The sequence below is a fragment of the Molothrus aeneus genome, chromosome 2, assembly GCF_037042795.1.
Source record: "Molothrus aeneus isolate 106 chromosome 2, BPBGC_Maene_1.0, whole genome shotgun sequence".
In the NCBI taxonomy this organism is placed as follows: domain Eukaryota; kingdom Metazoa; phylum Chordata; class Aves; order Passeriformes; family Icteridae; genus Molothrus; species Molothrus aeneus.
The window spans coordinates 86,871,675-86,888,776 of NC_089647.1; the positions used below are offsets into that span (position 1 = coordinate 86,871,675).

Consider the following 17,102-nt stretch of genomic DNA (forward strand, 5'->3'; position numbering starts at 1 on the left):
GTTTTACTGGTGTGCCAGACCTCTGCAAGAGGTGAGAGTTTGGAATTGGAGATTGGTCACAGTATGGAGACAAAAGGTTTCAGTTAGAGGAGTGGTGATGGCTCACATCTAGTTTTCCTGCAGTTACTGCAGAGTAGATGGGAGACTAATTAACCTGGTGGTATCATTATCATTTACAGGAAAAAAATAATTTCTGAGATTACACCTGAGCCTTGAACAGAACTTACCAGTGCAGTTTCCTGTCAAAGGCTCTCTCTTCATATGCACAAAAAAAATTACATGAAAGAATGTACTATATCTTCTGAAGTACAGTATGTGTATGTAGAAGTGTGTATGTAAGTATTTATACATACATAAAAAACCTTTATCACGAACTGTATCAGTAGGATTCACATTACTAAGATATAAACTAAGGTCACAAAAATAACTTTTGAGTATTCTTCACAACATATTCAAGTAATGAGCATATATAATACTTATAACTGAATCATCTGAAGTGATATATTCTTGTTAAGGTGTGTGTATAAAGCATAGCACTGTTTTTTAAAGTCTGCTCAATGAGTTTCACCACTCTAAACAGGAATTCCAAGAAAAGCTAGCATGAATAGAAAGCAGATGGAAGCCAAAGCACAATCTTACACAATTAGATGATGGTTAAAAACTTGCCAGTCTCATACAGAGCTTACATGTTTTCAGCATGACTGTACAGTCTGATAGAAGCTGCTCTGATGACACACAAAGCTGTGTCAGTGTGCCAGCTCAGCCTGAGGTAGTCTCAAGTGGGACAGATGTAAGTTGATGCCATTGGAGGGTCACTTTCTCTCAGGCTTCCTTTCAGATGCACTCTGTTGGGTTAGTCACCACACTGGGCATAGGGAGACCTTCCTCTTGGCAGCCCATGACATACTTGTTGTTGTCTCCACCCTGAGCCAGCCATGGCCTTTTGCACAAATCCATCTCTTCTTTCCGTTCCCAAATCTCAGTTCCTAGATGTTGGATGGATTTCAGGTTCAAGCCAGCTGATCATGGGGCTGGAGGCACATGGATATTCAACTCATGGCTGGCCAGAGGGAGGACTTGGTGGCACTGTGAAGTCCCCCTCCCAGGAGACTAACTGCTGTAAAGTCAGGTCCAGATGTGGAAGTCCTCTTCTCCCTGCTCCCACCTGCCAGGATGCAGGAAGTGGGGAACCAGACCTGCCACCCCAAGGGCATTTCCCAGGATCTGAGGGGATTCCCCCAGGAAGGGGCTTGATCTGGGACTGACCTGGCTGACTCAGGGTGACTCTCAGCCTCACTGCTCCTGCAAGTCAGGCTCTTTCAGGGAGAGAACAAATCCCAGTGATCCACAACAGGCTGGTGCATGGAGCTTAGTATCACTATGGGGAACCAGACACCCTTTTCCAGCCCTCTCCCAGGTCTCATCATTTAATTGCATGGACATACCTGCTGCATCTGATGGTCTCTGAGAGACATCAAATATTGCTGATTGCTGGGACTTAATCTGATGACCAGCCCACAGAGAAGTGGCCACTCAGTTTGTCCAACAGGTTCTCCCTCTGTTTTAGAGTACCTGGAAATCAGTGAGGAAACTCCTGTCAAATGCCACAGGCTTTGTACCACAAATTGTTGCACATCTCTGCAAGTGTTGCTTGTTGTGATATTTCTGTTTGTCTCAAAACTTATTTCTCTTTGCAGTGTGATGTCTTGGATCAGAATTTGTTAAACTTCCTCCCAGAACAAGAACACTCAGAAATTTATAAGATGTTATCTTCTTGTATGCTTATGACAGATTCTGCCTCATCCGATTACTTAAAAAGTAAGTTTCATTTTATCTTCTCTAGTAAATGAAAAAGCACAGGCAGGATAAAAAATTTGCTCCCAGAAAGAGTTTTTTATGTGATGTGCAATAAAAAAATTAGGTTCATAGCCTTTCAAAAAGATCTTACCACCTGGAATGACCCTTTGGTTCTATTTTTAAATGAAACTCTTTGCCTTTATTTTACTAGGCTAAGACTACTTGCAGTTATGTTAATTATTAAATATCATATCATTTGAGACAGCTAAGGAAAATAGGTTAGCTGATGGAAATTGAGAGTTCGCCTGAGACAAATCACATCTTAATTGATATTTCAGCCTGTTCAAGTAAGATGTTGTTCAGAGATCAGCTAATGTGGCGTACTTTTGGTTTGCCTTACAGTCAAAAATACCTCTAAAACTATTGTAATTCTTTTTCCAATTGAAATTTGATTTCCTTGGAAATGTTTTTACTTCCTCAGCCTTACTCACTCTAGGAGGTAAGATGCAGAAAACCAAAAACGACACAATAATGTAAGATGTACAGCTGCCCAATCTACTGTATCGTACAAAACCTGCAGCTGATAGCTAATATGCCAAAGTTAATTTAATAGATGTTTTTAGGTAATTAAGCATAGTTTTCCAACACAGGATGTAGAACAGCTGTGAGTTGTGAGGAGCCTAAATAGATAAAAGCAGTAAGTGAAGAACCCAGTTCTCTCTGTGGCTGCACTGAAGCTGTGGCTGTGTTACTCCTGTGATGAGGTGGTGTTAGAGAAGGGCAAGCCTTCAAAGCTGTCCCCGAGCTGCAGGCACGCCTGGGCACAGTGCTGAGCAACCTGCATCCCTGCAAGGCTTTCTTGCAGAGCCTCTGCTCCTGCAATGTATAGCACATTGGTGTTTGAGACTCCTGACAGGTAACAAGCTGCTCTTGTGCTGCCAGTTGCAAGATTGGGGTTGGAAGACACCATTGGTTGTGTTTAGCTGAAATAGTATATTTATTTCTTCTTCTTCTTCTTTTAACAATCCAGCTGACAATGAACTAGAGTTTTATTGTCATCTTCTGAGAGGAAGTTTGAACCCAAAGGAATTTCCAACATATGAATACATAAAATTTGTAGGAAATTTTCGGTCTTACAGCAATGGTAAGCTTTAATTGTTGTATAAATGTTCCTTTAGCTGTGTAAAATAAAATTTAAGTATTGCTCCATTGAACAAGACAGGCTTTTAACTGACAGAACTATTTTTAACATTACGGGATAAATTTTGCTTCTCACGGATCTCATGGCTGAGTTGCAATAGCTGGATGAATACATGTGATGAGTGAAATTGTGTTAGTTGCTTTTGTTACTGCCCTTCACTTGCAGTGATCCTGGACTCGGGGTAAGTTTGCAAATAATGACAGGTTTAGATGAGGGTTTATTTGTGCTCACTGATACTGTGTGCTAAGGCCCCACCTATTAGCAAAATTATAATCTTGCTGCCTTATCTGCTGGTTTACTTTAAACACAAATTCCGTGCCAGAACTGATAACCTAACAAATCTGTCTTCTTACCCTTCTCTGCAAAATCCTGGGGAAAGGCAGCAGTGCCACGTTTCATCAGAATGGCTGAGGACACTGCCACCCACCTCCCTCTCCAGCTGCCATTTTGCATTCCTCTCCAGCACTGCAGAACCCACTACTCTCCAAAAAAAGGGGAAAACATGCAGTCAGCATAGTCACTAATGCACCACAGTCAGCCCAGGGAAACCATCTTTCAAAGGGTGAAGAGCAGATTTCCACCTCACCCGTTCTCTAACAAACAGATTGCTGCACGGCCATTAGTGTCAGAAATGAAATACTCTTTTATTCCTTTCCTTCTCCTGCCTGCCCAAGTTTGCTTTAGTTACTTGCCTGACTGAACTCCAGAGTGGCATTTCCAAAGTTGCTGGTATTGTTCCAAATAGGTCATCCTCTGCAAAAAAATTCCCCACCGTGCTTTCCAAAAACTGCACGCCACGCTGTGAAAAAAAATGTCCCTGTCCCCATTTAACTTTCTGTTTTTGCTCCACATGACTAGAATAGAAACCTACGTGCAGGATGGAGATATGTATTTCTTGTTTGGTGCCATCTGATTTGAGGCTCTATTTGTATTGAAAAATGTAGCTGCCTGTATGCTTTCTAGTTTGAATGAAGTGAAATGCGCCTGCCTGACAGACGCGCACACCAAGCTGTTCTGTTTTCTAGAGCAGAAACCGGATTTCAGGTGCTGACTCATAAGGACACATTTCTACCAGGGGAATTTCTGATCCATTTTCTTCAAGGATTTTCAGCCCTTTATTTTAGTGTGACATTAATATTGCCCCCTTACCCGTTAGTATTTCACATCCCAGCTATTTCATCAGTGGCTATTTCTCAGAAAAATGATAAAACTTACATTACAGCTATCTTCCCTAGCTTAATGCATAGAAACTAAATGGGAACATATTGATTTCAGAAGACACCAAATCATTTTCCAAAGACCCCATCTTAATAGCTTTCAAACAAGTCATGTGCTTTCTTCTTCACATTTTCCCCCTTTGTGCCACTTTTTTCTAAATCTTCACTTTATTTTGTCTCTTCCACTTTCTTCCCGTCTCTGCTGCAGCCTGACCCTCTGGTTGACAGGGAGGGGAAGCCTTACCTGGCTCTGTGAGATGGTGCCTCCTGGCCCCCTTGCCATCTGACTTTAGTTTTGCCAGTACAGTGCAGAGCCTGATGGAAATGCCACACCAGTGCATGTCCAGCACTGCTCCCCTTTGGCTGGGAGTCACCCCCATGGCTGCCTCCCAGCAAAGGTGGAAGTGAGTGTCCTGGACTCACATGTAGCAGCAGCAAACTGTTTGCTTGGGAGCTGATACCCTTGGCTTAGAGGGTGAGCAGCCAGAGGAGGGTGCAGACCCCTGAAGTGGCTGTCCTTGGATCCACTGGGCTCCTTGCACCAGCCTGCTGCACCCTGAGCAAGGCACAGGAGAATCAGCTCAAGTGAGCACCATAGGAATGCTCCACCCTTTGGGGAAGCCACCCAAGGGCTGGGGGCAGGCACCTGTGCTTTGGCACAGGGACTTGTGGCACAAACTCCAAGCATCTGGTGGGTGCAGGGGTGGACTGGGTTCCTGCCTCTGCTTGGCCCACAGTTACCAGGCACCATCCCCCAGCCCATGCTCCTCAGGGCTGTCACCTGTTGGGCCTGACAGTAATTGCCCTCTTTTCCTCCTGTTAAATAAATGCCCATTCTCCAGTCATCCATCCTCCAGGTGTGAGGCCAAGTGGGCAAGAGAGAAAGTGGTGAGAAGGGTGGTGGGAGAGACATATCACTCAGGGCAGCATTTTTCCTATATGCATAGGATCAGCTGGCCCCAAAGCCTGCTTTTTGGAGGTGTTTGTGAAGGAAGGATTCTAAGCTAAAGATAAGAGTTAGCTGGGGGAGAAAGACAGAAATTGCAAATTAGGCTTAATTAGGAGGAGACATTCTTTATGAATGTATTGAAGAATGTTTTTCCCTGTAGCTTTTCACAGCAGTGGAAGTGTGAGCATGTTTTTACACATGGGAGACTGATACAGGATGTTCCTTAAATACAAATCCTGCCATTCCTTTTTAGCCAGCCAATGCAAACTCCTACCTTTGTTTCCAATGGTTTGCTGAGCATACTCTGAGCCCACTCAGCCTGCGTGTTCCTGCCACAAGGATGCCAGAGCCTCTATGGCCAGGGAGGTTCTTTTATCCCTGGGCAGATTATATCCTGTCAGGATACTTAGCTATTCTGTTGTCATTAATGTAGAGTCATAGCAGGAGTAAATCTGTCTCCATTCCTTCTCATTTAACCTTTGCTGATGTTTTTAAGAACTGGTAGGTCCTACTTCACCCTCTTTAACAGAAATGTCACTATCTTTATTCTACTTCCACATAGCCTTTTATGTAATCTCTTTTGAATTATCATCTCCTTAGGCTTATTTTATTATTGTTCATTGTTCATACAGTGTTGGTGCTTGGGGCAAGGAGGTCATGCCTGTGAGTCCCCAGTCACCTTGCTCCCCTCCCTCCTCCCTCATACCTTCCCCCTTAATCTCATTGTTGACTTCTGGCTGAGAACATCATATAGGGATGGGTTTGAATGGATTAATTTGAAGGATTGCAGCTTAGAAAGCCAGTTAGAGGCTTAGCTTCTCTCCCTAACTTTAATGGGAGCTCTGAGGCTTTAAAGGCCGTCATACTGAGATGCCAAAGATATTTTTTTTCATGCTGAAGTAGGACAAATACCTGATATCTGCCAAGGTGACTTGTCACCAGAATTGCTGTCAGGGAGCCAGATCACACACAATCTGCATCGAACCCATGCTACTCCCACAGAGGAGCAGTCACTGGCATCTTTGCTGATCCGAGAAGAGGCAGGGACATGCATGTACAGGCCCAGAAATTGCCCAGGAAAGCTCTCTCAGTTCACAGCAGGTATTCTGTCTTTCAGGAGATCACTGTCCCTGGAGCTCCTAGGGTCAGCTACAGCTTTGGGCTAGAGGAGCTACACAGCCCAGTGCCAGGGTTAGCAAGAGCATGCACATTTTGAACTGGTCCTGAGGAATCTGTACTCTGCAAACCCTACTGCAGAGCATTTCTGCAGCTGTATCTGCACCAGGGATGTGACATGAGCTGCCTGCACATGAGAGAATCCCCATTGCACTGGCTGTGCCCAAGTGAGAGCAGCTGACCAGCGAGACAGCAGTGCAAGCTGTGCAGAGTGCTGCATGAGTCACTGCCTGTGCTAAATCAAATACAAGAGATTTGATTTTCCATTTGGGAGGATTATATAATCATCATTAATTAAGCTTCAATGAGAAAAGGAGGACTGTAACCTGATGTGAAGATTCAGTAGTCCCGTGAGAGGAAAGGAGGTGGCCCATGGGCCACTCAGACGAGGAAGGTGGAATTCCTTTTTGCTTCTGTGAGAAATGCCTACTTGCTGTCAGATCATCAGGGTTGTTTGTTGTTTATTTGTAAATAGGAACTCTGTCCAATATTTTTATATATTTTAGGTTCTGGGTCTGTAGTCCAGATTTTAACGAGAGTCATGAAGGGAGCTCACATCTGAGGGAGCCAATTGCATCATTGTACCTATTAACCTGTAGTACCCGATAAGAGAGAGAGTCATATCAGCATCACCAATGAATAATAGAGTGGCTCTCACCCAGTCTAGCCTGAGGGCTGAGGGGGAAGGCAAGTAATGAAGGTAACTCTCCCCAAAAGTCCAAGGAAGTGCTCAGCTCCAATATAAAATGTCAGATCGAGTGAGAATACATTATTTTACAAAGCCGCTTAATAGCTCACTCAGATAAGAAATGATAAGATGAGTTGGATTTAGTCCTCCTGTGAAAATTGTTTGTACATTTGTAAACACACAAAGATCTCTCATAATTATATATCCAAATATTGGCTCTGGTATCCTCTTTCTGAAGTGACACACTTGCTTAAAAACTCCTGAAAGGGACAAAAACAGAGTCCTCCCTTTCAAAGAGTTAATCAATATTAAAAAGGACCACCAGCATCTTTTAAGTGATAGATCTGTCCTTTCATCCAAAATCCCTGAAGCTTTTCTCTTGAAGAAGTAGATAAGCATTATGTGAAAAGAGTTCCTAATCAAGTAATGTAATATTATAGTGGAATTTAAAATTGTGCATTTTTGTTCCCAATTACATGGAAACTCAGGAAGTATCTGGTAACTGAATGCTAATAATGGAAGATACTCTACTGTTAGCTGATACATCTCTCAGATACAATAATAAGCATCAAGAAAATTAATATGTTGAGGAGGAAAAAAGTCTTAACTTTCAGAAAAATTAATTGCATCTGAATTAATTTTTAAAATAAGTAAACAGTTCATACGGAAGATACATTGATCTTGAGCCTCTGTAAGTATATGCTGAAACATCTGAAACAAGAATAACTCAATCCAAAATGAATATTTTGATCAGAACCAACAGCCCCATATTATTATTTGCTATTAACAATATCATAGAAGCCACACCTAACAATATGCAGCATTCATGCTTGGCTCTCTCTGCAAAGAAAAGACAGCATGGCTGTTCTAAGGAATCTACTTGGGATTCATATCACACATATCATACCATTCATATCATTCAACAGAGGATGGCCAGGGGAGAAACAGGAGGAGGAAAGAGGAGAGAGTAGATCAAAGTGGACAGGTGATGTATGGACAGTGTCACTGTTACTCATCTACATATCTACTGAGAGCAGTCTGGCTTGCCACCAGCACTTTAGATTTCTTCATTATATCTGGTAATTGCCAAATATTCTGTTCATCTGAGGCCTGAATTAATTTATATGAAACAAATTTGAGTTTATTCTGGTCTGTTTGGCTTGTATTTTTGAAATCACTGTTCAGTTTGCTTGACAGTCACTAAGACTGGTTCTTTAAATATTAACATCTCTTGACAAAGTAGGAAGGAGGGATTTCTTCTTTCAAATGGCATAAGCAGGAGGTTTGCTATCTTAGGAAGATTATGTTTTACACATTCCAAGCTGAAGTAAGATGACCGAGCAACTGACTGCTGTACTATTATTAACTGAATAAAGTGGCATCTGGGGTTTTTAAAACATGTTTTCATTCACTTCATATGGCATGATTTCTCTCCCTAAGGATAAAAATCCTTTTGTCTGTAATAGTGAAGGGCTTAGTTCCTTTTGTACATTATTTATTTGTAACATTCTGTTCCAAGTGTTCTGGTCTTTAAAAAAAATTTAAAAATAAACAAAAGAAAAAAACTAAGATCTCTGTATAGGTAAATCTTTGTGTCTTATGAGATACTTGCAGGTATTTAATACTTCTACAGAAGAATTTTGGGGTACTCTAGGGGCAACAGGCGTGATAGGTAACCACAAAAATGATTAAAATTCACACTAAGGAGCATCAGCTGGCTGATATATATGAAACAACTGTTTCACCTTTCTGATTATCTATTTAGCTTTGTCACATGGCCTTCAGATTTCCTTACTCAAGATATTTTGTCCTGATTATTTAATTGTGAAATACACAGGCCTTCATTTACCCAAGCTCACCTGTTTATGGCCAGCCTAACATTTCATTAGGCATCATCTGACAAAAGCACTCCAAGCCCTATATTTGACTGATAAATCTGAATATCTGCATAGCCTCAGGCTTGATCCTATATTTTCTGTTCCACTTTTTTTCTGTGGTGCTCTCAGAAAGTTCACTACTGAACTTTGCTACCTCAAGATGTGTTTCTTTTGAAGAGACTTGGAGAGTCATAAGGTATGATTTTTCAGAAGGCTTTTTTAAAAGGTTATACCAGGATTGTAATTTTTTTAAAAATTCATCTAATGACCTCTTTTTTTAACTACACTTCAAGATCCATTAACCAAAAAAGGCTGAAATTCACTGACCAGCTGCAAAAGCAGAGCAAAGCAGGCTGTGCAGATAGAGCTGTGGAAAGAAAAGATACCAACAACCGAAGTCAGGCAGCAAAGTAATTCAGAAGCAAATGTGAGTGGTTTTTTCCTTTCAGTTATTGTAGTTGTCATTTTCAGATGGAGATGTACTTGACAATGTAGTGGCTACCTGCCTGCATCATTGAGGCTTCAATGCTCTGGACTTTGTCAAAGGCAGCTGAGTATGAGATGGCACAGTAGCTGTTCAAAGACAGGATAACATCCAGCCAGGCCAGCTGTGTCTCATCTCTTTGGGCTTATTCATTCACTGCTGCTTAAGTTCATCATTTCCAAATGTTGTGAGGAAATCCCAAATTACTGCCTAACTGTCCTACACAATAATTATTACCCTCTTACTACTGCATTTACCTGTTGGAAATAGAATCCTATTTTGTAAATGCCACATTCAGGGATGTATTCTGCTGCCTTTTGGGAATATGTCTCAGGCTTGTGGCTGTTTACATCCAACAGCTGACATAAAAAAGCCATCTGTTCTCTTTGGTGTGACTCAGTCTCCACTTCCTTCTACAACTGGTGTCATTTGCAAGCCCATGGTTTGCTAACTAGGTTAACTTATCATACCTGTATTTCAGAGGCCTAATGTGCATATCTTGATTTCATATCTTAGAGCCCAGACTGCAAGAATTTGCTACTGACCTTGGCTATTAAAGAGAGAAACAGCCCCACTGACTTCAAATGTCTCAACATACTACATAGCAAGCTCAGAAGTAACTTTTCACAGTGCCCGTAATGCGGGTTTATAGCATTCCCATTAATTTTTAAACGGGACCAACTACAGAAATCAACAGACTTGCTTAAAATACTAATATCAGAGATGGATCAATAACTCTTTACTTAGGCTACTCACGTGTCCTGTAGAACTTAACTTGTCTTTTTTTCAACATTTTGTGTTAATAATCACACAGAAGCCCACATACACACACATAACTCCAGGATCAGAATGGGAACGCGTATTCCTAGAGAGTCCCGAGAGCACGTGTGCTCTGCTGGTGAAAGGAGGAGAATTTTGCCCATAGTTTTTCTCTCTATATCCAGTTAGCCATGCCCTCCAGTCTATAAGAGAGGACTTGATCTCTGGAGATGTTCACATCTGTGCTATCTTCTCAGATAAAGAACCTTTCTCTTCCTTTTTGGTGTAATATATATTGTACCCACAGTGGCCTAAACTATTTAATCACAGGTGTGAATTCCACTCAGAATACTTTCTTTTCTGTCTCATACCCTGTTATCCTTGCATCAATATTTATTCTAAGGCTTTTAATAGGTTGAATTGGGTTCCAAAAGCACATGTGATCACTTGAGACTTCTTCCATCTCTGCAATTTGTGGCAGTGAATGAAATCCCAGTGCAGAAGCACCCCAGGATAAAAATGGCTTGTTATCTTCTTTCCATATAGATACAAAGCTCTTCAATTTCACAGTAATGCTTTGCCCTGTGCAGAAGAGCCAAACTGTCTGCAACTTCATGAAGGTGGATGTAGGGGCCTAATAGTAAGGAAAGAGAGTTTCATATTAGTTTTAATCCCTGTTAGCATGAAATTAGCTCACATTGGTGAACTCTGGCTGCTAGCTAGGACCTTCTCTGCCCTTATGGGAGAAAGTCAGCTAGGCAGGGCAAGAATCCAGCCCAATTCCCACTGCAGCCTGGCACACTGTTTTCTTTCATAGCTGTGGGAGTGGGATGACCATCTCTAAACTTGAACTTGGAGGAATAATTTGCATTATGTCATTCTAACATGGGACTGTGGGCTGGTTTTCAGCAACACATCCTTTTGGCAATGCAATCTCTGTGGCAGGAGGTGCTAGTGGGCTCTGAAAGCAGCAGAAGCCATGCAATCATGAAAGACACAGGTGAAAAGCATATACAAAATGTGTAACCACATCACATCCAGTTTTTCCCTCTGCCCAGTGTTGGAGGACACAGCAGGCCCTCTGCAGACTTGCCAGATGTGCCCATCTCCGGAGGCCAGTGCCATACATGGGGTCCCTTTTCTTCTTCTTCTTTTGAACAAGGAGAGCTTGAGCATACTGGGGACAGTTCTTTCCATGCAGAAGGGGAAGGCATTCTTCAGCAGCCAAGAATCACAAGCATCCTCCTGCTAGTTTGATGAAGCCTCCCTGGCTGTGGGCCCCGGTGTTCTGCCACTGATGACTTGACGAACTCTCTTCAGCTTCCTCCTTTGCCAACACTTCTTTTCACTGCATCATGGAAGTTACAGCACTAGGCATGCTACAGCATGGGGTTTTTTTTTCCTTGTGAGTGGTGGAAAAGAGCAATTGGATGCGTGGGGTTTCTTTCCAGAAAACTGGTTTATGCTCTGTAATAAGGTTTGGCCTTATTTTTATCAGGATTAACCTGTAAAATTCATATTCGAAGTTAAGCTCTGATGCCTTTCTGCCTAAAATGACTGACTTGGATTTAAATATATGCATATCAGCTTTAAAAGCTTTTAGAGCACTTCTCTGAATAAAAATAGTATTAGTATACTTGGAGTGTGCAAAATATTCAGGGAGAGCAAATCTTATATGAGGCATGACTCCAGGTCCCATTTTTTTCCCTAACTAGTGCCTAACTCCACTTGCAATGGCTTTGATGAGGCTGTCCCAAGGGCTTACAGAACATCCCCAGGAAAGCAGATCTGCTTTGTTGCAACTGTTCGCTTGGCAACACCCCAGTTTTTAAAGGTAAGTGCTCACCCTGGGTGCTGTGCATTCCAGAACTTCACGAGACACTTTCAGATGGGGCAACACAGAAGGTTCGTAGTTTTGCTAATTGAATGGATTACAGGTATCACATTTCATGCATAAAAATCCAGTGAAGAGGATTATCAGTGCAAGCCAGGATCTGTGGAAGCAGTGTCACTTCTGCCTGTGTTGCACAGGATACAGAACCCTCCTTGCAATAGGAATTGTAAAGTCACTTTGAAATTTGGTTCTTCATTGCTGCTTTCTGTTCCTGCAATGGGACAATGTACAAAGGTCTCAAGGGTCTTTTCCAGCCTAGCTAATTCTGTGATCCTGTGATTTTGTGATACAGATGACCACCAACAATTCCATTTGTGCTTCTCAGCATGTTTGGTGGACTACTGCTTGTTTCCCTTCTCACAAATCCTGGAAGATAGCTGCTTGTGGTTATGAAGATAGACAAACCAAGCTTGTGCCTAGCACTGCTGTTCCCTGATTGACAAATGTGAACTGCTGCATCAGGTGTCCTGTGCCCAGAGTTTAGGAGGTTTTTTTGAATGTAATTGAGATGTGACCAATTTGAAAACTCCCTTGGCCTGGTTCCATTACTGCTCTGGAACTGGCAGGGCATTCTAGACTGATTCCTGACCCTGCAGGCAAGTCGAGTCCCTTCCAGGTAAGTGAGGACACTGCCCATGCATCTTAACCACAATAAGCATATTAGCAGAAGGGCTGGAGTTAAAGGTTCTCTGAGAACCCTAAAAGCAAATTCCTTGTCTTTGGGGAGCTAGCATCTCAAAATAAACAGGGAAACAAAATGGGCTACTTGTGGCAATGAGCTGCCCAGTGCTAGGGAGGAAGCAGCTGTTGAGCAGCCCTGAGAAGGTTTTAACTGCCACAAAGTCCTGAACACACTTCAGTTCACCTGGGTGACTCACTTAACTCCCACTCTTGGCTTTCTACTGTAAAATGAGTGTAAAATGTTTATCTGACCAGCTACAGAAGACAGAATTCAGCAGTTTGGTTGCACACAGCAGTGTTTGTACCTTGAACTTTAGTGTATGATCTTGGCATAAGCATGGATTTTGGCCTAAACTGGAGAGAGGGGGAGAGAGGAATTGAAGGTGTTTGTGAAACCTTTTGCCTCTGCACAGATAGTGACTTCAAAGAACTTTGTCAGCATTGATATGTATCATAGAACTGCTTGATTTCAGCACACCTCAGCTTGTTCTCTGGTCCCAAAGGGTTTCAAACATCAGTGGTCTCCTCTGCCAGAGGGACAGCAGAGAGAGAAGCACTAATGGAAATGATGGGAAGCTGTCACTGGGCCCACAGCACGGGGGGGTGTGGCATCAGGGAGCAGGGGAATAGCAGCACTGGGCAGGCTGTCCTTACCAGTGAGGATGGAGACCCTCCTGCAGGAGAGACACAAAGGACACAAGAACCCCGGATGCCACAAATCCAGAATGCTGATGCTGGCAAGTCCCTGGCCAGGAGCCTCCAGGCTGACTCTAGGCAGCTTGTGAAGCTGCAGTTGCCCCTGCAAAGCATCCAGTGGGAGAGGAAAGGTGGCCACAGTGAGGTGGCCATGGGGCACGCAGCCAGCCCCAGCCCATGCATGGGTGTGCACTGTGATGCCATCCTTCCCTCTGCTTCCCACCTCCACCCAGCAAGTGACCCCCACTGACTGCCTCCTGATCCTCATCTCTCTGGGGCAAGGCTGTCCTGCCTCACAGACAGCCTGTGCCCTGCCTTGCATAACTCACTTATTAATTATCATGCTTATGAGCACTGAGGGGCTGCTGTGAATCTTGAGGGCCAGCTTGTTTCTGTGGCAGTGAAGTGCAAGGCAACACTGACCCCTTAACCCACTGGACAGATCCCCTGCAGGCTGGCTGCCTGAAAAGCCATTTGCTCCTCTGCAGCTACTGAGGGAGAAGGAAAGTGTCCCCCTTTCTCAGAGAGCTTGGTGGGCAGACATCCAAAAGGACCAAGGGTGGTGGGTATCTTTAGTAACACAGAGGGAGTGAAGCAAGAGGTGGCAAGCCCTGGTGGGATCAGGCACAGGCTGGATGCTGGGAAAGCCCACGGCCATCACACCCCAGGCACTGCTTCAAAGCCAAAAAACTTTTGGCACCCTGAGGCACAGTCTCAGCTCTTAAGTACGTGTGCATTACAAGTTCTTCTCCCTGTCTCCTGTAAAAAATGTTGGCATTGATAAATACAATAGTTTGCTCTCTGGAATGGCCAGAAAATGGGTGAATCCTCTGTTTTCTCCTCTTATGCACCATGTATTTATAGCTAACAAAAGCTAGATGAAGCAGAGGGGTGAAGCTCCAACTCTCAGTAAGTCAGTTTTCTCCACTGGACAGGAGATGTGCATTGTAGAAGAACCTCTAGAGGAATTCACATCAAGACACAGTCTGGAGTGGAAATTTCTATTCCTGGATCACAGGTTAGTGACAAGAAAAGCTTGCTGGTTGTGTTTGGTGCTTTTCTACTACTATTTCACAAGTACAGTTCTCTCAAGTAGTGTTCCATTTCACATCTAAATCTCATGAACAGGAGGGCTGCCAACAAAATTCCTACAAAAGCTGATGTTTACTATTTTGCATTTACTTTTGCTTTTATTTTTAATGGGCTTTTGAAACAAAAGGACTCTATTTCTTCAGCTGAATTTGTGATTAGCTTGTTCTTCCTTCCTTTAAAATTATCAACAGACCAAAGTCTGTCACATGGCAAAATGAGCTAATTATTATACAGCTGCAGAAATCCTTCCTTCCAAATCCAGTCATTGATTGCGTGTGTGCAATTCCCACTGAGTTATGGAGGGAAAGTCTATGCTGGCCTGAGGCATCTGTGCTGGCAAAGGTACAAAGCAAGTGCCTCAGCATGCCACAGATGAGCTCTCCAGGCACCCAGAGGAAAGCAGCACAGATGATTTCCTCTCTTATCCCCCCCAGTCCCAGCAGATGATGGCTTCCAAACACCTCCTCACACATTTTTCCCTGTATAAGGGCTGCAGGAGCCATTGCAGAGCCCCTGACCACACAGCCAAGGAAGGACTCCCTCACAGCAGATTCCTGTATAAAGGTCCCTGAGAAGCTGCACTGCTTTCCACAATCACATTTTCCCTGGTGGAGGGGTGTTGTCATAGTCTTGTCCTGGTGGGATGGTGCCTGCCGGTATTGCTGTGCCCAGCTGGGTATCTCAAGCTCAAGGTGGGGGAAAGTGAGGATCCAGCCCCCTGAGGTGAACAACTATACACTGATAAGTGAAAGTAGATCTGGGCTGTTTGCACCTCTGCATCAACATGCAGAACTGCTGGTTCTGTGTTTCATGGCCTGCTGTTGTGCCCAACCGCAGAGCGCCGCCGATCATCGGATACCTCCCTTTTGAAGTGCTGGGTACTTCTGGCTACGACTATTACCACATAGACGACCTAGAGCTGCTGGCAAGGTGCCATGAACACTGTAAGTATCACATGGCCCGGGTTCCTGGGAAGTCACTGGACACTGGGACTCCTCTTTTCAGTGAAAAGTTGTTTGGAAGGGGAGGTTTGACTCTGCCTCAGCCTGTATATCTTAGCAGAGCTGTAGCAGACTGCAGACACTGCAGCTGATTGGCATCTGGGAGAGACTTACCAATCTCTGAAAAATATAATTTTCTCTTCTATATCCCCAAAAGTAGCCAGTGAGACTCACTGAATGGATAAAATAAGCCAGATTTGACCCCTGTTCTATTAGTAAAGAATATGCAGAAATAGTTCAAGCAGTTCTTGTGGATTATTTCCCCTAATGTTGTTCACTGTGTATTTGGGATTAGCTGTGATTATTTAAATACAGTCTACTAGGATTTAATTGAAAAACTCTTTCACTAAGTAAAGAAAATAAGGCAATGCTTTTCAAATATTTGCTTACAGAACTGGCTTTAACATCTCAGATTACCACCTCTGCCTGTCTTGAAAGTATCCTGTCAACATTAGTTTTTATATGTTGACATTGAAATATAGAAAGGCTAAATATGTGGATGTTTGGGAACCCCTTGAAATCACCAAGGGGAAAAAGAAGAGATTAATTTGGTTATTGAATCTTCAAAACCTTCAGTGCACCCTGGTTTACCGTAGTCTGAATTCTTGTCAGTCTGGGAATTTTCTTTCAAATTTTGTCTTTGCACAGTGTTATCTCATATGCTTACTTCATTCTAAATCCATCTGCACACAATACTCATCTTTTCAAGCATTTTTATCCTGTACTTTTCTGCTCTAGAACTTAAGATGATCACTCTTAGAAAATAATCCCAGGTGTCTAATTAAGCAGTATGTGATCAGCACATAAAGCTGGGTAAGATCTCTGTTTAAATTGTAGAGGACACTAATTCATTAGTGTCCAAACTTAAGGTTAATTGTGCTGTGTAGGAATGTACTATCCAAAGTGTCAGAAGAAGATACCTACTAATCATTATGATTTTTGTTCTGTCAGAAGGCTGAGAGGAGCACTTACTCAAAATTGGTGCTTATACTCCTGTCTACCTATGACAGATACTTTTGTCACTTTTTTTTTCACATTTCATGTCATTTTCACGTGGGAAACTGTGCTACAAGCTGTGTGTATTTTCTGCTGGCAGTGATGCAGTTCGGCAAGGGGAAGTCGTGCTGCTATCGGTTTCTGACCAAAGGACAGCAGTGGATCTGGCTCCAGACCCATTACTACATCACCTACCACCAGTGGAACTCCAAGCCAGAGTTCATTGTGTGCACTCACATGGTGGTAAGGTATGGAAAATCCTATCAACTGGCCAGGACATAAGGGACAGGAAGATAGGAGCATTCTCATATCTGTCAGCATTTTCTTTCAAAAATATAACATCATTTACATAACAAAAAAATTAAGCCTGAACTTTCTGAAGGAAATAGGGTAATTATAGAAAAATTATCAGACTGAACCTTAGTTCATGTTAAGCTTATTTTTTGTTTTTACTTTAGGGGCAGATAAACTATGGCATTTTTTCATTTTGTGCAAAATTAGAAAATAGATCCTTAAATATTCACATTCTCTAATCCTTACATTGTTTTTAAAGAGCTGTGTAGAAGCTTTTCAGTGAAGTCATAAAGTGGTTGT

The 17,102-nt window shown here is 42.8% G+C and overlaps 1 protein-coding gene across 2 annotated transcripts in view; it reads left to right on the forward strand.

The window, feature by feature from the left end:
• NPAS2 (neuronal PAS domain protein 2) overlaps positions 1-17,102 on the forward strand; it is a 104,333-nt gene that overhangs the window by 66,397 nt on the left and 20,834 nt on the right. For both annotated transcript variants that reach the window (XM_066545237.1, XM_066545238.1), the window contains exons 6-11: positions 1,698-1,818; positions 2,828-2,941; positions 11,864-11,982; positions 14,355-14,437; positions 15,349-15,455; positions 16,609-16,756. In XM_066545237.1, the coding sequence (XP_066401334.1) occupies positions 1,698-1,818; positions 2,828-2,941; positions 11,864-11,982; positions 14,355-14,437; positions 15,349-15,455; positions 16,609-16,756 (692 nt within the window). The remainder of the gene's footprint in view (positions 1-1,697; positions 1,819-2,827; positions 2,942-11,863; positions 11,983-14,354; positions 14,438-15,348; positions 15,456-16,608; positions 16,757-17,102) is intronic.